The 25,376-nt window shown below is 42.5% G+C and overlaps 1 protein-coding gene across 1 annotated transcript; it reads left to right on the forward strand.

Moving 5' to 3' along the window:
* Positions 1-25,230, forward strand: LOC117730872 (ataxin-7). The gene is made up of 13 exons (XM_034532921.1): positions 1-149; positions 1,423-1,521; positions 4,939-5,160; positions 5,400-5,468; positions 10,686-10,790; positions 16,109-16,367; positions 16,909-17,243; positions 17,756-17,838; positions 18,063-18,355; positions 18,460-18,649; positions 18,804-18,925; positions 19,050-20,235; positions 22,039-25,230. The coding sequence occupies exons 3-13, from the start codon at positions 4,947-4,949 to the stop codon at positions 22,054-22,056; spliced, it is 2,874 nt and encodes a 957-aa protein (XP_034388812.1). The 5' UTR covers positions 1-149; positions 1,423-1,521; positions 4,939-4,946; the 3' UTR covers positions 22,057-25,230.
* Positions 25,231-25,376: the final 146 nt, after the last annotated feature.

Here is a 25,376-nt window from a genome sequence, read left to right on the forward strand (position 1 = left end):
CAGACATGGAAGCGCCAGGTGAAGACCTCCACAGAGGCTGAGCACTGCACTCGCTCTTTCCCACCGTCTCCTGTCTGCTTCGCCCAGTTCATCCAGTTGATAGATATCTGCCTGGTGTCACGTGTACGCCTCCAGCGTCCAGAGCCTCGGTAAGAGTGAACTTGTTGTCGATCCGTGACGACTGCTCATGACTTGTGCTGTGCTGTCAGGCTTCTGCCAGCTTCCTCGCTAACGCTAGTCATGGCTGGCTACAGGCTGCAGCTAGCAGGCTAATGTAGCCACCGCTGCTCCCTGGTAACGTGTGTGCCAGTCACAGACCCTCACGCTGAACGCAGCCTGCTTTCATCACACAACTCACGCTGGACCTTGTGTCTGGTTTTTTCACGTGTCGAATTTAGGACTGACGTTTACCTCGTCTTTTCCTTCTACTGACACAAACGGCCAACGTCCGTTAGTGTGGTTATGTGTAGAGGTGGGCTAATGTCAGCTAGCTCACAGAGTTAGAAACGTCAAGTTCTTCGATACTAAAGAAATTATGACTCAACTTTCTGTTGATGAACTTTCTTTTTGGAGCCCGAACCTCGATTGGATTCAGCCTAAGCCACGTGTGCTGACATGTGTATATTGTAATACAGCAGGCTGTTAGGAAGATCACTGTTACAGTGTGTAATACATTCACTATAATGACAGAGAATAGCCAGTGTATGTAGAAATGTGTCAGGGTGCCAGGTTCAATATGATCTTGTGTTGACTCTCAGTGGAATTATATAGGGATAACAATACTAGCATGTTATGGTTGTACACAATTCTGTCGTCCAAAATACAAATTTCCCGCTGATTCTCAATGAGTTTTGTTTTATATATAAGCAGTGAACAGCAGACCTGATGTTCAATGCAATATATCTCGCTTGATTATATTATTTGAGTTTGCATATGTTTGACATTATAAAATGCAGTATACTTATTTTGAAAGATAAAATCAGTTTCAGTTCCTCTTCTTCTTCTTCTTCTTCTTATTATTGGGACATTGTTTTAAGGACACAACCCAGCCATTGTCTTCATCAGTAGCTTTTGAAGTAACTCCTCAAATTCAAATTTGAAAGTAACTGGTTGTAATTCATACACACCCACCAGTTATCATTGTATGGCGTTGTGTTTTAGGTCTTTCATCAGTTAAGACAACAAAAACAATCAGAAGCTGTCTCTTCTACCTCAGTGTTTAAAATGGATTGCTGTGGTTAGGGCGTGTGCCTACTGGGTTTGTTTACTGCATAGTGGTGAAGAACTCCACGACGAGGCCCAAAGAGGATAGCGTTACCTTCCATAGGATTCCAAATTCATTGAATAACTCGTATCAAGGAACAGGAAAAAAGCCTGATACTGACTCATCTTCTCTCAATGTGTGTGTGTGTCTTTCTCCAGATTTCCTCTCCAGTCTGTGTGGCGGCCAACGATCACCAAAACTGATGAGGATCGGTTGATTGAGTTAAAATTAACTTCCTTTTTTCTTATTTTGCCAAGGTAAGATTTCTCTACATTCTTATGACAGTTACTGTTTTCTTTAGCTATACAACAATCTCAAGTAGTTATAAAGTGCTTAGAGATGTTTACAGTTGTCGCTGGATTAGAAACATATTGGAGCTCAACAATTGTATAGTACTTGTAATACCAGAGAACTCACTTTTTTTTAATTATAAAACACAAACAAGCAAAACATTTTTGGCTTGTTTGTGGATATCAGAAACTAAGAACAAAACACCTATACATGTATTCTTGTTAAAAAATAGTGTGCTAGTTTAGGAGAGGTAGCTAGTATCTAGCAAAAGGAAAATACCTCTCTGTTGCTTTTTTATTATTATACATTTACTTACTTGGAAAAACAAAGCATCAGATCAAATGCATCAGTCCTGAGATGAATACTATTTCTACTTTGATGACATGTTCATTACGTATTCTGTTTTTGTTGAGACTTTTTTGTGGATGTGTGAGGCAGGAGGTTAATATTATAACTTTTTTATAAACATTTTATAGCATAAATCCCAGCCGGTTGATCTTTGTCAGCATTAGCCTTGCAAGGGGAAAGGCTGGTTTGAAACAGTCGATGGCATGTTGAGCCATTTTTTAACCCAAGAAATGCCTATTTTTATAAATTTTGTAGAAATGTCATCATTAACACCAGCAGTGTTTTATCGCAATACAGTTGTATCATTTAGTTTACAGCTTAAAACACATTTTAGTGTGCAGTACCTCTTTAGTCAAATATTATCAATATGTGATATTTAGCCTGCATTGGCTGGATCAATCATTGGACGCAACAATGCTTTATGTGAGATTACAGTGCTTGTCTAAAAGCTAGAGTGGAAACCCTGTTATCTTTATAAGTTAAAGAATTTGCCATGCTTTAAAAAACAAAAAACAGATGCACTTTTGATCCAATCCCAGACATAGCCACTGCTACTAACAGACTAGTACAAAGGCATCAATATGCCATAACTTAAGTGTTGGTCATTAAAAGATGTCATACCAAAAATGTAATCTACAAGGTTTCTGTTGCTATGGAAAAAGGGTAATTTTCACATTTCAGCAAAAATAGATGTTCAATGCATTCCTCGTAAAAATATTGTTAATGTTTTGTGCCATTGTGGGAAATCTACTTGAGATTTTGCACAGTTGTTCATCTCACTGATTATATAGAGAAGAGCCCTTTCAAATCCTTGTAGAGTATCATCTTTTGACATTTGTTTTCGAATGTAATGCAAATTGTATCTGTATACTATTGGTACACTGTATTGCATTAGTATACTGTATAGTATCAAAACCATACAGGCTGTGTCTGTTCCTTGGGGTGTTCCAGACAAGATGTTTGACACACTCATAATGTATCTCTGTGGGCTTTTCAAAATGTTCAGACTGCGTGGACAACTATAATACGAGTGTGTTCAATTACCTATAATACCATATTATTTAGTATCCCTGAAAAAGATTTAGAATGACCCAATACAAAGTATGTCAAATGCAGTATGCCAAAAAATACCAGGAAATCCTACTGCATTCGGTGTCATCTTTTAGCCCGCACGCCAGCATGCTTTCATGGCTGTTCTGACTCACAATTTAATGTGCAGCAGAGGATACGTCGCATCGACTGAGCTGCAGAGAGATCACTGACAAAGCAACCTTCCTAGATGGTGCACCTTTTTCCTTAACATTTTGAGCTACGAACTACGACGAATATAGCAAGAAGCGAGGTTCAGTGCGAAATGTTATGACAAAATAGTATGTCCCAATTGCATGCATACTGCATGCAAAAGAACATACTTTGTACGGTCAGCTTCAGTACGTACTAAAAGTGAAGAGGAAAAAGTATGCGATTGAGAACCTCAAAAGAATACTTAGTTTCACAGAGGACTTTTAGCTGAGAACGCGGCCCTTTAATGTGGCCCAGACCACCTCTGAATGTGATCCGAGTGATTAAATCTCAATGCGTTCTCAATACGTCTTGGGTGCATTCACACCTGTCTTGAGCTGTCCACTTATGATCAGTGAATGGGGCCAAAATGCTAAATCCATTTTTTTGTCTCCGTTTCGACAGCTCCTACAGTAGCCAGTTTTCATTAGAAAGGAAACTCAACATCCTCATAGTGAGAACATATTTGGTCAATAGTTGAGTCTGAAGTGTTTATAGGCATACAATAAAGAGAAATAAAATTATTATTTTTACTGTGCGATACTGGCAACATAACATGTTTAGGAGAAGCTTTTTAATTTGAAATCCTATCTTTAATGTTGGTCCAAAGGGTGCATGCCAAATGGGAATTCATTGAACTTTTCTACCATTTATGTGGAAGATTTCTTCAGATTTTTCAAACTGGCCTTGTTTTTAATGTCAAATTGGTGGCTGTGTCTTAAGCATTTCTGATGGTTTGAGATGGAAAAGAAGCAGTTGCATAAATCAACCACGGTGTCATTCATATAAAATAGGAAGGACTAGAAATGTTTGTGCCTTGTTTTAAGTCAAATAACTGTATTACTTTGTGCCCGTCTCTATACTAAATGTTGTCAGTGGCGAGGAAAAGAAAAGTTCTCCATTTCTTGTTTTCTCGCTTGTCCGCTTTTGTCTGTTGTGTGTGTGTGTGTGTGTGTGTGTGTGTGTGTGTGTAAATATGCATAATTGTGCTAGGTTGCACACGGTTCATTTTGAAAGTGAAAGTCAAGACTACTTGGCTGTGGGTAACTCTGACTTTACATTTCTTTAGAGTTTAGCAGCCACAGGGGAATCTGTTCAACCAATACACAATAACAGTCACTGATCCACTGTCCATGAAGATCAAGTCAACGTATCTATAAATATGTTTCTACTATTATATTATTGTGTGTGGAGGCTTACATCATTGTTCACATCTACATGCAAAGCATACTACATATCATAGGGTTACACTGACACCGATGGTAAGTTTGTGTATTGAACAGTACGTCTTAACAATGTTGGTTGGTTGTGCATTTTCAGGGCTGATATGTTTTAGATGTGTACATGCTTTCTTTTTCTCAACAGAAAGTGAGACATTTTATATTTTGCCCCATAAAAGTGTCAAAAAGATGTGGCTTTGTAGCCACCCCTAACTATGTGCATGTCGTATTTAATAATTAAGCTTTAAAAAGCGATATAGTAAAAGGCATTGAAGCTAACAAGTCAGGAACCCACACACCCCTTTATATAAACTGCCAGTTAATTCAGTATATTGTATGTAATATGTTGTAGAAGCTTTGTTCGTGTTGCTTGTCAAGTGTCCACATACAGGTTCTTTAAAAAACAAACCAAAAAAACCCCGTTTTTGAGGGGCGGGTGCGTCGACACAACACGCGTTCGCCCGTGTCAATCAGTGAAATAGTCCTCCTATCCCTAGCGCTACCAATGCTGACTCTCGTGTCGTTACATTGTAGCGGAAAGAATGTCGGAAAGGGCCGAGGATGACGTCAGGGGGGAGCAGCGCCGAGCGGCCAGGCAGCAGCTGAAGCAGCAGCAGCAGCAGCAGATCCAGCGGGGAGAAGGCTCCACAGCAATGGCGACTGTTGCGGAGCGGAGAGCCTTGCCTAGTCCAGAAATAATGCTGGGACAGCCTTGGAGCAACTGGATCGACGCCGCCAAACTCAACGGCAACGACGGTGAGTTCCCCCGCGTCCCGAATGTGCGCGAGGAAGCGAGGTAGAGCGCGACAGTTGCCAGTGCTGTCCCCCTTTTTTTTTTTCTTTTTTTTTTTTTGGCCGATTGCATGCAGTTTTTTTTTTTTTCTTTTTTTTTTTTTTTGGGTGGAATACGAAGACACGCTACTGGTAGCAACAGCACGAACAGGCAAGCAAGTGCAACTATTTATTTGTCTGTGTCTGATCGCCTCATTTTTCAGCTGCCGAATCGGAGGAAAGTTTCAAAGACTTCGGGAAAAATCGTGAAGCCATGCGTTTGTGCAGAGAAGGTGAGTGTGTTTTTCTTTTCTTTTTGCTCTCTAGGGCCAAAGGTGTATTTTGGTTCTGGATGTTTGCACACGCACGCACGCGCGCGCATGTATTCAAACACTTAACACGGGTCAAGACGTAAACCTACTGCAAATCAATGCGCGGCATGAATTGACTGGACAACCGGATACAATAAGTGCAACGTGTCTATTAGTCGTGTGGTAGTTGGCATTTATATCTGTCCCTGAAATAACTTCACGGTTAACAACTTAGACTCGCTGTTCTTGGGTATAGGCCCACACATAGTGATAACAGTTTCTTATTCCGTTTGGAGAAGGCATTTAATAGACTTCATTGTTCATCCTCCACATTTCTACCATTTTACACACTTTGGAAAGCATTCACATTTCACGTGTCTCTGAAAACAACAGCAGGGTTTGTTGCTCACAACTTAAAGGTAGTAATAATTTAAAAAAGTTAATAATTGTACTGGTTTTACAAAGCGAGAACCCCAAAAATGTCTGTTAAAACAGCAGTTGTGATTGTGTTGTTGTAAAAGCCCCTCTTAGCTGTGTTTGAATGGTATAAAGTTACAATATGGCTTGCTCCTATTTCACAAGCTGCTTCCACACAAAATGTGACAAACGGCAATGTTTTGTTCCCACATATTTAGAGAAATATTGTAAGCCAATTGAACAAAATGCTCAATTTAATATATCTTCTTAATGCCTCTTGAAGCACATTCCCACCAACCAGCATGTCAATTCTGGAATTATTCACGCCGTATAAATGTAAACTTTGAAAGTCTGCCATCATGGTGGATTAAATAATAACAACAACAACAACCAGACTGCTTTGATAGGATAGGATGGATATGTTCCTTCTAGTAACTATACGCTAAGGTTATGCCAGGATATTCTCTTTTAGCTGATAAATATATATATATATATATATATATATATAAATATATATGTGTGTTTTATGTATGTTAGGTTACAGTACTGGGAAAGATCCAGTGATGGCAGAATTAAGAGAAAGGACATCATTTGACAAAGGTGATGATAAAACTCAACAGCAGAAACACTCATCTGGTTTTCTGAGCCACAGAGTGATGTTTCAGAGCATTTTGATCTGCAATTTTATTTTTGTTTACGTTCGTTGATTTGTCCTGCTGTCAGGCCTCGATTTAGAGCAACCTCACTACAAAGGTAAACTGTTCCAACAATAAACTGGCACCTTGTTTAATTATAAATCTGCAATCATGCACTATTTGAATGAATGATGAACAAACGTAGGTACTACAGTGGCGCGGTGATGTATGTAGTCTGAAGCCAAGCTCAATAAAGTTTAATAAAGGTTTCGCTAAATGTCATGAGCTGTCTTCCACAGCTACTTCTAATCGCAAGGGATTTTTACCCATTGCTCAAGGACACACTGCATATCAAATGTGACCTTGTTGTTATGGGACAGTCATAGCGGCTACTCGGACACAAAGATTAACGTGCATCCTTTTCTTTGAGCTGTATTTCAGAGCTAAGTGTAAAATAGATTTGTCCTCCGTTGTTTTTTTTGTTCTGAAAATCTATTTGTGTGTACAATTTGGCAGAGAAAATGGCACCGTCATTAATTCTACAGCCAACAACAAGGCGATCACAGTGTTGTGATTTAATTCTCACTTAATCTGACCGTTTTTCGACTTTGGTGACTCTTATTATAGAACACCGTTGGACACTGATTTGTCCAACACTTTGGAGGCGCACTTTTATGCTGTTTAAGAATGCATCTGCAGAACCGGGCATCTGCCGGAAGTTATATCTCAATGAGGAACGGCCATAAGGAAAGATACCATCACTTCATTTGGAAACATGATTTTGGCCCAAACTTCTGTCATCAGTGGAACAAAATGTTATTCTTTTCCCCTCTCCACGTGTTGCTGTATAGGAACGGGTTAATTGCCGACTACTTGACGGGGCACTTGTATAACGTTGCATTTGCATTGGTCAACAATGTGCGTTGTGTGTCAATGACACTCGTAGCTCCCAATGGCAAGAACAATAGAGCTTTCATACAAAATAGTGTAAGAAGCATTACACTAAGGTGGTGATTCACCTAAAGACATGTCTGCTTTAAAATAAGTGGATAAGATTATTGTATGTCCAAAAGAAGAAATCAGAGCGTCTTAATGGTCTTATAAAATGGCTCGAAACATTTCTCTATCATGCAACAGTGTCCGTTGGTGTCTCTTGTTTGTGTCATGAGGCTGATCAACACATGCTGCTCGCGGTTCATAGTACGTTATTTGGTGAGCCTTTGTGTGTGTGTGTGTGTGTGTGTGTTTAGTTGGGGTATTACAAGTGGATGACTACACCTCTCTGCCATGACTCACCACCAGCTTCCTCCTATGGTGTAACTGCCATTCTAACTCATCCAGATGATTAACACATTGTAAAAAAAAATAATTAATGACCGATGAATCAACTCATTTTCTGTGTCCCTTTTTTAAAATTATTTTTTAAAACAAAATACATTTCACAGTGGCACTGTCACAGTCAGGGAAGCTGGGAGATGTAGTGCCAGTGTCAGCCGCAGGTCAGATTCAGCTAGCGTGTGTTCAGCTCAGAGGCAGCCGGAGCTGCTGCTATTCCACCGAGATCATTCATCACTGCCACGGAGGAGGATGCTGAGATTAACTGGACTCTCATTCTCTTCCACCGTCTCGTGCTCGCTCACAGGCTCTCTTTCTCTTCCTCGGCTCACTCTCTCTTTGTCTTACTGACGCCTCGGCCTGCTTCTCTGCTTTCCTTCTCTGTGTTTTTTTTTCTTTTCTTCTCCACGCTCCTATCCTGGGTTTGCTCAGCCGTTTGGTCTCCTTTCTCCTCCACGGTGACTTCCTTCCGTCCTTTTCTCTCTCTCTCTCTCCTTCCTTTTCATCTCCTCCTTGCACAGGAAGAAAATGGAGATTGAGAATGGGGCAGACACGGTGGCGTTGGACCACTTTTCAAGTCGGGCCATTTCAGCGGTACAGTTCAGTCGGTGCAAGTGCGTTGAATGCAGAGTGGGGAGGCCGTTTGGAGAACGCTCCAAGTGAATAACTGCAGCAGTTTGCGAATGAGTTTTGTTTGACCTTGCTATTGATCCAGTAAGGAAATGTGGTTGGTTCTCGGCCTGTTTCAATAAAGGATCCGAGAGAAGTTTTAAACGGAGAGTTCTAATGGAGAATACATGAGAATTGTTATTGATTGAGCAAGTATGTGTGCTCTCTCATTATAACTTAAATCTGCTGCTGGTACAGGAGACTGGCTCATTGAGACAGTTGGATTAATACAGATATGTAGAAGAGAACTCAGGCCAGCTTCCAACTTCTGCTTTAATGGCTTATGCAAGTGGCAACTAGCGAGTACTGCCCGCCGCATCACATTTCAGCACTTGTTCTCTTTTAATAGTAGTCCGACCCTCGCTTGTGCACATCAGCAATGTCCTTCCCAACTCAAGCTCTATATAATAGACATGCCTTTGTCCATTAAGGGAAGGCATTTTCCTTTTTTCCTTGGCACACACCGGCCGCTGTGAAAATAAGTCTTTTCGCTCCACGGCTGTTGAAGGAGACACTTAGCAGAGTGGCTTGAGACAATTGACAAGCATTAAGTGGCATCAGGTTTGTCAATTCATCCACACAAGACTGCCACTGACCTCACTGAGACGGAATCCCCCCGGGTTGGCCCTTTTTTAAAAAAAATAAAAAATGTATATGGGCTTTGCTTAATGGCCCTCATCCCTTCCAGACTTGTCTAGCAATGTTTGGAGAACCCTTGACGGCCCCGGTGGAGTACACATTGAATAGGGGCCTCACTTCTCTCCTCTTGTATCCTGTCTTCTGCTCATCTCATCAGAGCACCCCAGGCAAATCTCAACGAGCCTCCTTAATTAGGTAGTTTCTGGTTGTGTGCGCCAGGGTACATTTTGATCACATCCTGGTGAAGTAACGGCACTTCCCTCCGTTTGCCCTCGAGTGGTGTGCGAAGTGCGAGGCTTGGTTCGTACAATCTGTTGACTCGAGATGCTGGAGCTGCCGACTTTTGTTTTATGATCGTGTATCTGAAAGTTGCACTGGAATATGCTGTTGTAAAGGATTTTCCCTCTCTGTGAAATGCAACTTTTATAACTTGACAGACTTTGATGAAAACCAATATATCTCTGTTTTGATTGTTGATGATTTTTGATTAATTTTGTTTTCTCACTTATTCAGTTAAACGTTTGGTCAATACAATTCCAGATTGTTTTATGGGAATGTCCATCATAATATTCTAATGCCCGAGGTGATGAGTTAAAATTCCTTGTTTAGTCTGACTAATAGTCAAAATTCTCATAAAACCAAATGAGTCCAACAATGAATCATCTGTTCTCAATTTTGCATATTTCTGTGTTGCTGCTCTATTTGATAGTTTAGTTTGTTTTCTTCGATATGATTTTGTTGCAGTGTACTCATATTTGAGAAGTATTGTTTCGACTAACACGTTGCTGGAGTCTTTTGCACTAAGACTGCCAACATTGGGAGCATGAAAGATGGGAGAAGTCCCTCAGTAGACGAACAACACAGGCAGCATGAGGGGGATAACATATTACATTTGATTCCTTCCCGATAGTCACAAATGATCCACACGCTATATATATATATATATATATATATATATATATATATATATATATATATATATATATATATATATATATATATATATATATATAGATACATACATACATACATACATACATACATACATACATACATATATATACAACATACATTTTGCATGTGCTGTTAATTCTTTGACGGTGGGAAACCTTTATATTTCTCTCTTTCCTGCTCTTTATCATTGGGACGTTCTCCATAAGAAGTGGGGACTTGGTCGTGATCAAAATTTGCATGGGCAGACTTTGCTCGACAGTTTGCATTGAGTGAGCTCTTCGTTTAAGAAATCTTTTATATGATTATGCGTGTTCATGTGTGTTGTGCAACGCGATGATGTGTCCATTCATTATATCCAGGACATGACTGTTTCCTTCTTGATGGGATGCTATAAAGTGAAGTTACCCTATCTTGAGCTATTACAGTGCTGTGACAACAAACGATGGATGTTTCAATGAAGTGTCAGTCTGTGGCCAACTTGGGCACCAGGTGAATGTAAGTCTATTTGATTAGCCTCTCCTTGACCGGTTCATTTTTCCCCTGTGTACAGACATGCCCATATTCGGCCAATGCCCCGCACAGGACGACTTCTACCTGGTGATGTGCAACCACTGCGGCCAGGTGGTCAAGCCCCAGGCCTTCCAAGCACACTACGGTAAGTGTCATGCACACACTTGCATGAATAGGCATGCAAATATTGAGTCATTTTTAATGCTCACACCATGTAGCTTTGAAGAGTCTCTGAATTTTATCGATAACCCCCACACAAGCAGTGCGAGTGAATGTCGACCGCACTGGAATGAAGAAATGTGACAAAGAAATCTGTGATATCACTTCTCCCTGCGTCTTTGTGTTTCCCCCACCACTTTTCCTTCTCCACACAGTAATCCGAGATCGAGCGGCACAGACTTTGATTTATTTATTTATTTAACTCACTGTCTCACGTGTGTGTGTGTGTGTGTGTGTGTGTGTGTGTTTACAATTCCCCTGTTAATATTTGATGCGGCTCTCTCGGTCTTTGCAGTAACATACTTTTTTTTTTTTTCAACATGCACAGGCCGGATAAGATTTCTAGTTCTGCTAATACTTTAGGTGCGTTTGGGTGTGCGTGCCCAGTAGTTAAGCTGGATCCATTGAATAAAGTGCGAGAGTAAGTGGCTGAATTATAGATCCGTAAATAGAGTGACTGCATCACTGTGGATCTCTTTAAACTTGAGAGTGTTACCGGCAAGTTCACAAACGCCCACAGTTGCTGAAATAAATGAGCTGTCTGTTCACTCGCAATCTCATTTTCCTGAAACGCTTTACGTTACAGCGACATCTACCATGTAAATCTCTCTCTTTTGACGTAAGGTTGTACATTAATCTTTGTTAATTAAGTCAATTTAAGAAGACGGGATTTGTTAAAGTCTGTTCATCTGCGAGATGTGATTGCTTCGACCCTTATTAGTTTTTGTCCCATCGCTACATTCTCACTGCCAGCATCTGAATAACACATCTGATAAAATTCTCTTTTTTTATAGTTTGGTTCTTTTTTTGGTCCTAAATCTTTGTTGGGCCTTTGTTTCCGTCAGTGGTGTGCAATCCCTGTGAAAGTGTGACAGCAGTTACAGTTGTCGAGTTCAGCCACTAGAGGGGGGTATAACGGCACATGGCTCCCATTGGAACTGTCCTGGCCACTATAACAATATTTAAAGAGACGGTTCCTCCCACACTGCTAATTGATATAGACTGAAACAAGCCTGTCTGGGCTAGACTTTTGCTCTTGACTATTACAGTTGAGTTGTCATACCTGCATGGCGATTTTTGAATGATAACTATCTAGACATCCCTCGATGGACTGGCGGCCTGTCCAGGGTGTCCCCTGCCTTCGCCCTATGTCAGCTGGGATAGGCTCCAGCGCCCCCGCGACCCTAATGAGGATAAGCGGTATTGAAAATGGATGGATGGATGGAACTATCTAGACATTGGAGGGCATTACAGTGCCTATGAAGTAAAACTACTGACTAAATCCCAGCAGGCGGCTGCCGTACATCTTTAACAGGGTGCCGTTGTGAATGCAGACTGCACAATCTGGTAGATTGATGCATCTCTAATCATTATAATTGTTCACCATCACTTGTATGCTCCTGAATTGGTGTATAGATTGAATTTAACTGTAAAGCAAGGAGTCTCTGTTTGTATGCGGGTATGTTCTTCATATATCTTGACAACCGTTGCAACAATCGCCGTCTTGCTTTACTCTTCATCCGCTCTCTAACTGGTGTATTGTAATGTTGGTATTGGCAGTAGTAGAAGAAGTAGGCCTACTCCAAACTTCTGAAGTAAAACTATTACTATTATACTGCATCAAATGTTTACTTCAAATGAAAAGTAAACGAGAGGCATTGTCAGCCCAATGTACTTTACTTTACGTCTGTTGAAGGTGGAGCTTACAATTCTCTGATGCTGGATATTTTTAAGAATGATAATGCATTCAATTTTGATAATTATATTGAGTCAAATATAAATATACAACGCAACTAGAAGCATGAATATAGGACTACAATGTTTTTCTCTGTAATAGAAGCAAGTAGTGAGTGCTTTGGGACCTTTTTATTACAGTGACTTAGACATTATTCAATACTTAACATTATAATAAATCGATAGCCCTTGGAGGCCCTTATAGTCAGGGTGGTGGCCCCAGGCAGTTGCCTACCTTGCCTAAAGGTAGCCCCCAGTGTTCTCCTTCTTGTGAACCAGTTTGTATTTCCACACATCATGACAGGTGTACTGCTGAGGACCCGAGGCAGCACAGTGCTGAGGGTGAAGTTGTTTGTCTGAGCGGTTATTGAGAAAACTGCAGGCAGCAACGCCGCAGGCCGAGCAGCCAGCCTCTTCTGAGCTGGCATGTTTTCAACAAGCACTGCACTCGTTATACAAACTGATAAATGAGCAGCTAACGGTGCCTCCTTTAATCCATCCAATGAGGAGTTGTAAGCACCCTAACAGAGCTGCAGCTGATGATTTAAAAAAAATTATTATTGACTAATGTGACTTGATTTTAGAGGCGTGTCTGTGTGTGTGTGCGTGTGGTCTAAAAAAAAAAGTAACAAGTCTCCAAAATTGCAAGGCTAGAATCCGAGAATAATATTTTCTTTCACTTGACTAATAGTTTCAGTCACACACAGGAACAGTCTTAAGTAAAACTCTGTGGCAATGCTAATGTCTTTCTCCCTCTGGGGTCATTATAGGAAGACCTCATGACGCGTTAACACGGGGCAAAGGCACTGATCTCAGCACCATTGAGATGGTATCAATATGATGTTAGCATGCTTCTTTGAGCCCATCTGTCTCCTGTGAGGCTGATCCCAGCAGGGGTGACGCTCACTGCAGAACGGGAAGTACCAAGATCTGCTGCTGTTTTATGCATTCACTTATGGACTGGTGGAACAAAGACTTGTCTCCTAACAGCTCTGCGCACGCACGTACACACACACGCACGCACACACACACACTGCCTTGGCTGAGCAAACACACATTATGGGATCATGCACCTTGAGCTGAGACGGCAAGTAAACTAACCATCGTGTTTTTTTTGTTTTTTTGACGGAACATGGTAGTAAGGCCATCAAACAGCCAGGGATTCCCCTCAGCACTGAACCAACTAACCATGTGAAAGAGGATATTACAGCTCTTCCTCGTGTCCACTGTTTTTGTTTTCCTCCACTCCACACTCCCCTTCCATTCTGCCGCTGGTGTTGTCTCTTTTTTTTTTTTTTTCAGTGTAGTACTTTGTCGACGCTGTGGTTTCCTGGTGTGAGTTTGTGCTCTGTTGACTATGACCGAGACAGGACAAGACAGCAGGGGAAGGAGAGTGGGCTGGAGGGAGGGAATGGGTGTGTAGAGACGGGCCCTTTTAGATAAAAAGAACAATTGGAAGAAGGCGATGCAGTTTGAAGGTGTGTGTTTTTTGGATGTCTGAGGGAAATAAGGAGTGGCAGCTCCGTGCCCATACACGTGTGTTTGCCCCGACACTGTTTCTGCAGCAACAAGCTTGTTTGCAGATAACCTGCTGAGCTTTTGCCTCCGGCCTCCATGGAGGGGCAGAGAACCGAATACAAGCTGAGGCCCACAACTAGCCACGTTAGCTTGCTGCTGACACAGATTATTTCTATAAAAAACTTTTTTTGTGCTCCTGAAGCTGAATCCTCTTTCATTCACTGTGTGTTTGCGCAAAGGTAGTGTTTTTCTTCGTTCCTCACCATTTTGCCCATGCTTCTCTCATGACGAGAACAGGGTCGAGTTGACCTTCACTCGCCTGTTTTTCCTTCACTCTTCTGTCTCGCTCTGTCTCTCTCTCTCTCTCTCTCTCTCTCTCTCTCTCTCTCTCTCTCTCTCTCTCTCTCTCTCTCTCTCTCTCTCTCTCTCTCTCTCTCTCTCTCTCTCTCTCTCTCTCTCTCTCTCTCTCTCTCTCTCTCTCTCTCTCTCTCGCTCCTGTCTGTCTACAAACCAATGCATTGCTCTTCATTGACTATGTATAGTGTGATGGTGCTTCCTTATCAATTATGCCTGCTAGCAAACAAAAAATTGCCTTAAAAGCTGATTTTGTGGTGGAATGCAGCACCAACATTTTTTTTTAATTAAAGCTGCTGAATCAAAAAAAACTGGCGTCTTTAAGTTTTCAAACTTACCCAGCTTTCGGTAGCGCTTCTAAACTCCTTCGTTTTCGGAGCTCTAAAACTCCGGAGACGTGTGGACGCTCGGCGTAAATATAGCAAACGGTATGCTTTTTAAAATGGAAACGTAGTAGTGTGGATTTAGCCTAAGAAGACAAAAGAGGATACAGGCAATAAGTCGTGAGGCATCAGCAGAAAGAATAGGATAACTGGGTGATCCTGGCACTCAATATGTCTAATTGGGCAGCAAGCATTTGGTCCTAATGTCTAATGACTAACTATATTTCAGTAGGCACGCACATTGTTTTATAGTGGAATGTGGATACACCTGAAAGCTATGCAGCTTAATATTTGCAAGTGCCTGAGCAAACTACCGTAGCTTACTAACGCATAGCGAACAACAGCTAACTTGTCCCATCATCAACTGAACCTCTGATAGACACAGGGTGAGAACATCTGATGGTTTTAGCCAGCTACGGGCAGAGCAATGCATATTGTGATGCCGTTTGTTTTCTCCTCCAGTGGCCATGGTTTCCAGAGTATGACATGTTGTACTCTGTCTCTCTCTCCCTCCACTTATGGTCCGAGCAGTGTCTGTCTGTCTGACCGCTCTGTGACCCCAGGGGGCCCAGGATATCTATTAGGGCACCGCCGCTGCTGGTGCAAGTTACAGTAACTTCTGAATATAAAATAAATTAAAGTCTAGTCTGCGTGTCTCCGTTGTGGAGCTGTAGTGATACGTTATTTTGAGTGTGCTATTTCATTGTTGTATGCGGTTACTAAAAATAGCGTCCTTTTGAAAACCCAAACCTTTCTATGATTATTGTGGGTGAACTCGTAGCAGACCAATGTTCGATTATGTTTCTTTCCAGAGGGAAAATATAATTTGTTTTGGATGCGAGCACTTAGTGATAAATATGTTGTTCCTTTCATCTATTTTAGGCTTTCCGTCCACATGTCGTATGATTCACCTTTTCTGCTGGCATACTGCCTTTTATCAGGTTGTTCGAAGCTCAAGCAGGAAATGAAGTTCTTGACCTGTTGGCTGCTTCTATTTCAGACAGAGTTGGCATGAATCACAAATGCTGCTTATTTGTTGTCTAGGTAACCGGCTCACTACTGTCAAAGGAAGATTTCTAAGTTCCAACGCGTCCTAACCTTTTCTCCAGACCTGTGGCCCAATTATTGCCACATTTACCCATTTATGTTATTCTGTTATAGTGCTGGGTCAAAGCTTTGTGATGCCTCGCCCTGGTCATCTAATTTAGTTAATTATTGTGTTTTAATGCCCACCTGGTTTGTACTGTCGCTCCAGAGAGAAGACACAGTTCGGCCAGCAAGCCAGCCTCCACCTCCCCGTTCCCCGTGTCGGGCAGGAACAGGACCGGCGGGCCCGGGCTGGGCTCGGGGTCTGTAGCTGGACTTGCAAGTGCAGGCATCCTGAGCCGACCTTCCGCCGCTGGGTCTTCAGCGTCCTCCAATCCCAAACTCCTCAAACCAGCCAAAGAGAAGCTGCCAGGCATTCCACGAAGAACCCCATTTGCAACCTTCAGGACACCCCAGCTGGACAAGCTGTAAGTTCCTCTGTGTCACATTAGCAGTAAAGTATGTTGCTGGAATACACCAAGACTAGGGCTAAACAGTTAATGGTCACCGATTCTGTATTTTCCTGCTGTCCTATTTACTCAGCTGTAATTAATGAATGTTGATTTGGTGGAGGGTAAATGTTCGTACATTTACACAAAGAAACACCACTCTGTATCTTTATAGTCGCAGTCTTTGCTAAGTTCACTTGTGTTTGAACGGTTCCTTATTTAACAGGCTGCAGTCTAAATGAAGAAGAGTTGTAAGTGCAGTATGGTGCCATTATTATCAAAATCTTTTATGCTGTCCACGGCCTGTGCTCGGGATCGGTCAGAGAAAAGTCATGTTTTTTTTATTTTTATTACTAAAATCTTTGATATCTAATGGATCATATAGATTTTTGTTTTGTCCTCCCAGCCCCCTCCATAAGTACACATCTGTCTCTTACCATGCATTTCTCACCGGCGCCGTGTTTCTAACTCTCAGCTTCCTCCTTGCTGCGCTCTTCATCTCTGTAACCTTCTCTTCCAGCCTCACCCCGGCTGTCAAGGTGGAGAAGATGCATCTGAGGGTGGACTCGTCAGCTAAGCTGGTGCAGGCCCTGTCTGCCCCAGTCACCACCTCATCCTCTTCTACATCCTCCTCTAGCACCACTGTGAGCTCCAACACTACCACCACCATCACCACCTCCTCCTCATTATCAGCCCTTAAACCAGGCCTTAACTGTCCCTCCATACCAAAGCCTCCATTACTGGCCCCGGGTCCGATTCCCAACGGCAAGGGTCACCTGTCAGTCCTCTCAGACAAGAAGCAGGACAACAGCAGCAGTGCCAGTAGCAGACGCCACCTTAACAAGAAAGTGACAGGTCAGTTGGAGAGGAAATGAAGTGAACTATTGTTAGTTCTGATTCATGATTGCAGTTTAGATTATGACGTACAGTATTTTTATACTGTCTCATACAACATATTTCTGTCCTTGCTTAAAATGTTTTGTTTTCTCATCTTTCTGAATCTTCCACAAGACTTGATCTTTATATGAAATCCCATTGTGTAAAGAACTGACATCAGTAATTCATTTCGTTGATCACAAAAGAACACAACAAACATCTATAGAGTGTTTTGCACGTTTTACCCACAATATATCAGTATATTTACCACAGGTATTAAAGTAAAAAGAAAACTCTGGAAGTTATCAACTCGAACAGCTACCTGCCTTCACAACGTCACGTCCATCAGCTTAAAAGACCATGACTCATCTCAGATGAATATTTTACATAACACAACCTAACAGTTCAGCAAGTTTTCAGAACCGTTGATTTGTCACAATATATCTAAGTAACAGTTTTCTCCTCCCTCCCTCCTCTCCTGTGCCTTTCAGAACGTGAGTTCAATGCCGATGTCCACTGTGGGGTTGTGGATATGACCGCTCGGAAACCATGCACAAGATCCCTAACATGCAAGGTGAGCGCTGTCACAGCAAAGTCACTTCATAAAGTCATTAATATCTCACTGGAATCTAACCTAAAAGATTAAATAAATGAAGAGTGACGGTTATGAAGAATGTCCCCTGTCCTCCTGGCTGCTTAGCCAGCAGAGAAGTTCACAAGAACAAACTGAGCATCCCATCATGAGACTGAAACCCAAACATTGATTCTGACCTTTTGACCTTTCTAATGTCCCACCAGACACATTCCTTAAGCCAGCGGAGGGCGGTGCCAGGGCGGAGGAAGCGCTTTGACACATTGCTGGCAGAGCACAAGAACCGAGCAAGGGAGCGGGAGAAGGAGAAGGAGAAGGAGAGAGAGCTCCACCAACCCACTTCCCAGCAAAACGCCTCTCTCAGGGACCCTCACCTCTCCTCCCACCTCGCTGCTGCCCATGACGCCCACCCGGTCGCTCATGGCAACGGCCCTGCCCCAGACGCCACTAAGCCTTTGACACTCTGCAAGCCCAAATTTCACAGCCCTGGTCTTCCACGGTATGACCTGCACCACATCTGTTCTTGTATTTTAATTTAATTGACATTTTTTTTGTACCGATTTTGAAATTTGAAAATGATCGGTCACATTATCTGTCCATCAGACTAAACAGCAGTCACGGAGGTGGTACCCCCGGAGACCCTGCAGCAGTCCACGAGTCGCCGCACCATGCCCATACTACGACCGATGGGTTTTCTCGACCCTCCAGCGACGAGGGAGAGAACGAGGAGCGGGAGGACAGCGCTGACAAACTGGACTGTCACTATTCAGGTTATCACCCTCGACCGGCAGCTGTAAGTGCACCCAACCACCACTGGTCTCTGTTTCGCCATGCCACCACTTTTTGTGAGGAAGGATTGCAGATAATTTTAAGTACTTTTAAGTACTTTTATACACATATATTGCTTTATAGTGTCCTGATAGCTGGTACCCGCTCTCTGTTCCCAGTACTGTAAATTTGGAAGTCGACTGTTTGGGAGAGGTTGCTACTCCTTTGACAGGCGATGGGACAAAGTGCGTTGTGCCCTGACCACAATGATGGACAAACACGTCAACTCTCAGATGTGGAAGTAAGTGTGTCCAGATTTAATTACGGCCCAAGCACGTAATAATTAGCCAACCTCGTCTTTTACAGTCAGCATTCTTGAACTGTTAAAAGTTGTTGCTAATGAATGGTATTGTTGCTCGTTGCAGGAAAATCCCCTTGGCCTTGGAGAACTCCTCCTCTGTTGCACCTTCCCATAGGACAAGCACAAATTCTCACGGTAGCACCCCCTCTTCAGGCTTCCTGGGCCCCCCTGCCACCTTGCCCCAGACTCCTTATAGCCAGTCGTACGAGGGCAAGTCTGTGCTCTCATATGGGACCACCTTAAACGCCCGCAGCTCCCCACAGGGCGGGGCCGAGCACCCGGCCTACGGCATTACGCAGGCCCGACAAGTGTCTTCGTCGCCGCAGATGCCTTCAGCCCACTTGTCGTCCTTCTCCTCCTCCCCTCCTCCTTCCCTCGCCTCGGGACGGGCACTTAAGTCCCGTTCCTCCAGCAGCAGCACGACCAAGTCGTCGACATCCTTCAAGCCCAAGGAGATCTCATCTGGCTCCTCGACACCCTTCATCCCCAACTCCATTGGTGGGGGCAGCGGGGGAGCCAACAGTAGCAACACAAGCTTCAGCTCGGGGAAGAAGAGAAAGAACAGCTCCATAGTCTCTTCATCCCATGGCCCCTCTGATTTCTCCTCTTCTAATGCCATCTACTCTTCCTCCTCCTCCCCTTTCAAGAAGAACTGTATGAACGTTGGCAGCTCAGGGAGCACCTACCACCACGGCTCATTAGGTCCTTCATCGTCGTCATCATTATCTTCCTCCCACAGCGGAGTCCACAGCGTGGGGCTTAACTGTGGCCCCACTGTGCGGACTAACTCACTCAGCCTCAAGGCGGAGCCTTCTGGAGGTTCAGCAGGCGGCTCCTCAGGCCCGCCTGGACGAGGTCCTCCCTCGGGCAGCCCTGCGGAATCCATCAAGCGCATGAGCGTAGTGATGAACAGCAGTGACTCCACACTTTCCCTGGGACCCTTTGTCCACCACCAGTCCTCATCCTCATCTGACCACCACACCAACTTCAGCCACCACTCCACAGATGGGCGCCTGGAGGGCAAGAAGCGCAAAAGCTCTCCTGCCTCCAGCGGCATTAATAGTGGTGGTGGGGGGGGAGGAGGTGGTGGTGGTGGTGGTGGTGGAGGAGGAGGTGGTGGTGGTGGAGTGGGACCTGGACCAGGGAGACCCAAAGTGGCCAAATCACCTGCCATCAACAACATCCATGGGAAACATGGGCGAAGTATTCCAGGGACGCCAGGTTTACCAAACAACTCCCATCTACATCAGGTGGGTTTTAATTAGTCTCATCTCTGTTTTATGTTTGTGCTCCAGTGAGCCAGTTCTATGGGTTTGCTTTCCATATTAGGAGACGGATCCGCATCCACTACAGACATTCAAACCATCGGGGTTTGTCCAAGTTAAACAATGTTTACCACTGGGCACAGAAGGATATAATTCTGAAAGGCCTGAACTAACCGTAGACACATACATACTTTATCCCACAAACATCTCGGGCTAATGGGAAATAATCTTTTCGGTGGCTTCAAAAACATCAATAATGTATTAACGATGACATTAGATTGTTTTGTTTCTCAAATATCTTTGTAATCTCATCATATGAAGCGAGCTACACAGTTAATAAAGGCTCTCTTTCAAAGCTGGATTATTAGTTAACAGCATAGTTCCAAATGTCTGGCATTTTTATTTGCTTACTTCTGGAAAGAGTCACATCTTTTCATCAATTTAACACATTTTGTGCTCCAAATTTGTTAACACCTTTTTTGTGTCCTGAGTCTCTTCATTTCCTTTGAACCAAGTATTTCTGCACATTTACAGATACAGTAATATTGTCAGTATTATACTATTTGTAGAATTACCGGTAGATTCCAGTACTGCCGCACAGGTTTCTTTCAGACCCGTGCGATTCAAACATTTCCTATCACTATGAATACCAAAAGTCAGCATTTACTGTAAGAAACTGTAATCATTTTTAATCCGGAAAGGTTTTTATTAGTGCTGGGCAAAAGATGAAAACATTTAATTGATTAATCGCATGCTTTTCTGTGATTAACTGCGATTAATCGCATTATGCGCAAAATTTATGAATGCACGCTTTTATTTTAAAGTAATGTTATCAGAACATTATAACAGGCACTCTGGGAGCAAGTTAACATCCAAAATATAAATCTGTTTTAAAGAAAAATTTCTGAACAGGTCTAGCACAACAACAAAACACAGCTGTGTTTACCGTGCAGGGGACTTTTAGTCTGTAAAGCAGTTACACTAACCCCGCCGCCATCTTTGTAGTCCGCTCCGTTTCATACAAATCGACGGAGCGTCTTGAGGCTCATCGTCTTTCGTTGTGTTGCTAATGAATTCATAAGGACGCTCCTCAGACCGACCTCTTCCTCTACAGGAATCGGTCTGGAGTCCCCTGCTCTCCACTTGGCCGAGGCATGTGTTCATTGTTCCTGTGTTGGTTTATCCACAGTTCTCCCGCACGCCGCAGTAATCTGACGAAGTTTCGCTCCACTGGTTGTTTCAATGCTGCGTAACGCCGTTAAGACGTACTTCATGCTCGTAGTCCTCCGGTGATAAGATAACTCCAGTTTACAGTGGTTACGAATAGCTTTGCTTTTATTAACTAACGGCGTCTGGTAGAGATTTTAAATGAAAATATCCATTTAAAAGTGTCTTTCTCCATGTTCTCGGTCAATGTGTGCAGCAGCCCCCTCCCAATGTTAATGGATTGCTGCGTTAACGTGCCCAGCCCTAGTTTTTAATCTAACAAACAATTCTTCTTTAATTTTCACTGCAGTCAAAAAACAGTTTGCTCTCTGTAGCTGCACACAAAGGGAGGCATGCAGTGAACACGTTGAATTCAATAAAGGAAGTCGATTAGTCGATCGAATACATTAACGTTTTTATTTTTACGGGTTACAACGTCATCAAATATTGGGACTGACTTTTGAAGCTTTATTGAAAATTGAAGTTTCCAATGTCAAAACAAATTTAAAAATTTAAAAAAGACATTTGCTAGCCTACCGGCTTAATTTTAATCTACATTTCTTCTTCTCCCTTTTCCTCCAGCCAAAGGCTCGTCCCTGACAGTGGTGTCCGGCCTCTGTGTATGAAACCGGCAGGCGGACGGGGAAAAGTCCAGAGCGGTCCGCATACCGCTCTGGACTTCACAAGGCCTTCTAAAATCCAACCCACGTTACTCTCAGCTTCCCACAATCCTCAGGGTGGAGATGATCTGGACTGCCTAGTGAAGTCAATGTGGTCCTTACTATTTCTCCCAAAGCCATGTGTGTTTGTGTGTGTATTTGTGTGTGTGTGTGTGTGTGTGTGTGTGTGTGTGTGTGTGTGTGTGTTGGGAGGAGGGATGCATTGGCACTGTATTTATAGCGTGGAGTGCCAGGGGTCTACTGAGCGAGCCCAGGACCCCCCCACGCATGTGTTGTCCCAGTATTCTGAGAGGTCTTCCTGTCTTGATGTAGGAGGAACAATAGCAACAGCCAGGGGTCTCTTGAACTGCGGTTCAAAGCTCATGGGGTTAAGGGCTGCTGCAACAAGCCGCCATGACACTGAGTAGCTGGGAAGAAAACACGCCGATCTTTTATGTGTGTGTGTGTGTGTGTGTTAACGGATGAGTGTGCGTGTGTGTAAGAGAATTGTTCTGACGTCAGATTCTGCTGGACTACTGGAATTTCCAACTTAATTACACCCCCAGCGCCTGATCTCAGAAGCCTTGGAAGGGGAGCAGCAGGAGGAGGAGCAGCAAACTGTTACTTGCAACACCTTAAACGACACACAATCACCTTGTTGTTTCACTTGTCATCCGTCTGACTCTCTGGCGACATGTTTGAGAAGCCTCGAGTTGCGCGTCAGCGGGCTCAGAGGAGCCCGTAGGGACGATCTGGTCAATTCTTTTATTACCCAGAATAATTATGCAAGTGTTACCTTTTTATGATTTCTTATGAGCTTTTTACACTGAACTACAAAGAGTCTTTGTAGGTGTGGTGAAGACAGTTGTGCTTTCAAATGTGAAAAGGACGCCTGATGTGCCCATTGGATTGAGTCTTTAGTCAGGAGATAACTTGTCTTGAGGACACCTGTTAGTTTTCTGAATCTTTTCCTTGTTCAAAATGATCGCCACAGTAGACCTACCCCCGACTGTGAACAGAACTAAATAACTACTTTCTCCACAGGCACTGCTTAGTTGTCACAAAGCTAGCCAAAAGCTGCTTTCAGCTTTGCCAACTACCTTTTTTTTCTTTTCTTTTTTTTTTCTAAACAAAAAGGTGGGCAGTCTCGCTCATAAAGCATTCATGGTGCATTGCCTGTGTGGATATGAAGAAAATCTGTGCAAACCTTAATATTATTGCCATAACTTACCTACTCTTTAACCCAGTCAGCTGCGTGAAATCCACAGCTGTTGTGGGCAGATGTGAATTGTAATGTTTATTTTTCCTACATAGGGAATCAGGTATGGTACGTCTTAACTGGAGCAAACTTTATGCACGTCACCTGTCTTCTGTGGGTTTGATTGTCCCTCCTGTGTGTAACCACTACCCGAGCACCGGGTGTTAGTTTCAATGCCTCGCCGGTACGCGACGTCGGTGTGTGTGTGAGGACAGATTTGTCACAGCAGAATGGATAACCAGGCATTATACTCTATTCCTTTGTCAAAATGGAGTCTTAAATCAGGCAATACTTGTCGGGGTGTTTGCTTATTTTTAGTGGGTTTTATGGTGCGAGATTCATGGAGATGACTTCACCGGACATATTATAATGTTAGGCAACACCTGTTGATTTATGGATCCTCCAGTGATGTCAGTGTGGAAAAGTCGGAGACCATTTTTAAAAAAAAAAGAAGTAAAGATTATTCCTAATTTTATTTTACTTGTTCCCGTAGCCTAATGTATCAAAGTATTGGAGTATCCCTATTTGAGAATACATATTTTGTTAAATTGTACATAGTGAAATATGTATTTTTGCACAGGCATTTTTCGTACACGCGGATTTTTTGGTACAATCTTTAAATAAAATAAGAAAAATTACAAAAAAGAAATTATTTATTTAGTAAAAGATTTTAAAAAAAAGAAGAAAAAAAAAAAGATACCAAGTCAGAGAGTTTGATTATTTGAAGTGGTTCACTGCCAAATCTATAGAATGCAATATGCCTATATGTAGAAGCTGAAGCATCTCATGAATCATGTATCAAAGGTGAAGTGTTGCCACTGTAGCATGTGTCTGTATGACAGGATACCTTTTATTCACTTTTCAAGGTCTCAATCACACGTGCTTTTACCAGATGTTTTACGTTGCCTATGAATCAACACAACAACAAAATGACCCAACCAGCCTGTGATTTTGACGCTTCCTGCAGGTTTGAAGCTGCCCAGTCTCCATTCACTCTGTAGACCTTAAACACATTTCACGACTGAAACACTCGCATTCTTTTCTAAAGGCTGGAGGGACTCGAGCAATCTTTGCGAGGAGGAGGAACAAACGAACTGCTTGCGTCATCGTTGCCAAACGAGTAATTTCAATCACAGCTTTTAAAGAAATAGTTTGCAGCTTTTAAAAGAAATATGAAATTAAGAAAGTGCCTGAATTTGTTTCACCCTGACTGTTTGAGGACAGTATTCTTTGGGTTGTTTTACCTTACTTGAATGTTGGAAGCATTTAGGCGTTTGCTTTTAAATCTGCCTATAAACCCTAAATATGGTAAAACCTGAGATTGTCAGCCGCCCAGTATGAAACACTTGTGTTGTTGGTGTTTTTTTTATTTTTATTTTTAGGGGGGTGGATTAAAAGTTTTCCAGACCAGCCGTGAAGATTTTGAGAGCCTCAATGTGTGCGGCTTAAATCCTCTCTGGTTTACTGGGATTTTTACGTAAAAATCTTCAATCAAGTGTTTTGTTTACCCTCAAACTCCACTGACATCTCGACATTGTTTCCAGCAGATGGAAACATGGCGAGGATGTTTTTTTTGTTTTTTTTAATAGCACCATAGACTTGGAATGTGAAAGTGAGAGAGAATACAGCTCGTGTTTGGGAGGAAACAATAAATCCACCATTCATACTATGTAAAAGCGTGTATAGATTTTTTTTGTATACATTATCAAAATCATTTTCAGCTGGACTTATGTATTGGCTGCTATGTAATTCATGAACAAAACATAGGTTAGAATTAATATTTAAAGAAAAAAGATTGTATAGTATATTTGTTTTGTAACAAGTTTCTGTAAATAAAATAATTTATACTGCTATTTATATGAAATGACGTCTCTGCCTCTTTCCTAAAATATGCCTGTCAACCAGTCAAGTTGCAGATTACATCAAAACATCACCGCTTCAACATTTTTATACCATTCATAATTTGTTTGAAATTGTCATTACATATAGATTCTTGAGTTATG

Source organism: Cyclopterus lumpus, chromosome 5 (genome assembly GCF_009769545.1).
Source record: "Cyclopterus lumpus isolate fCycLum1 chromosome 5, fCycLum1.pri, whole genome shotgun sequence".
Classification (NCBI taxonomy): domain Eukaryota; kingdom Metazoa; phylum Chordata; class Actinopteri; order Perciformes; family Cyclopteridae; genus Cyclopterus; species Cyclopterus lumpus.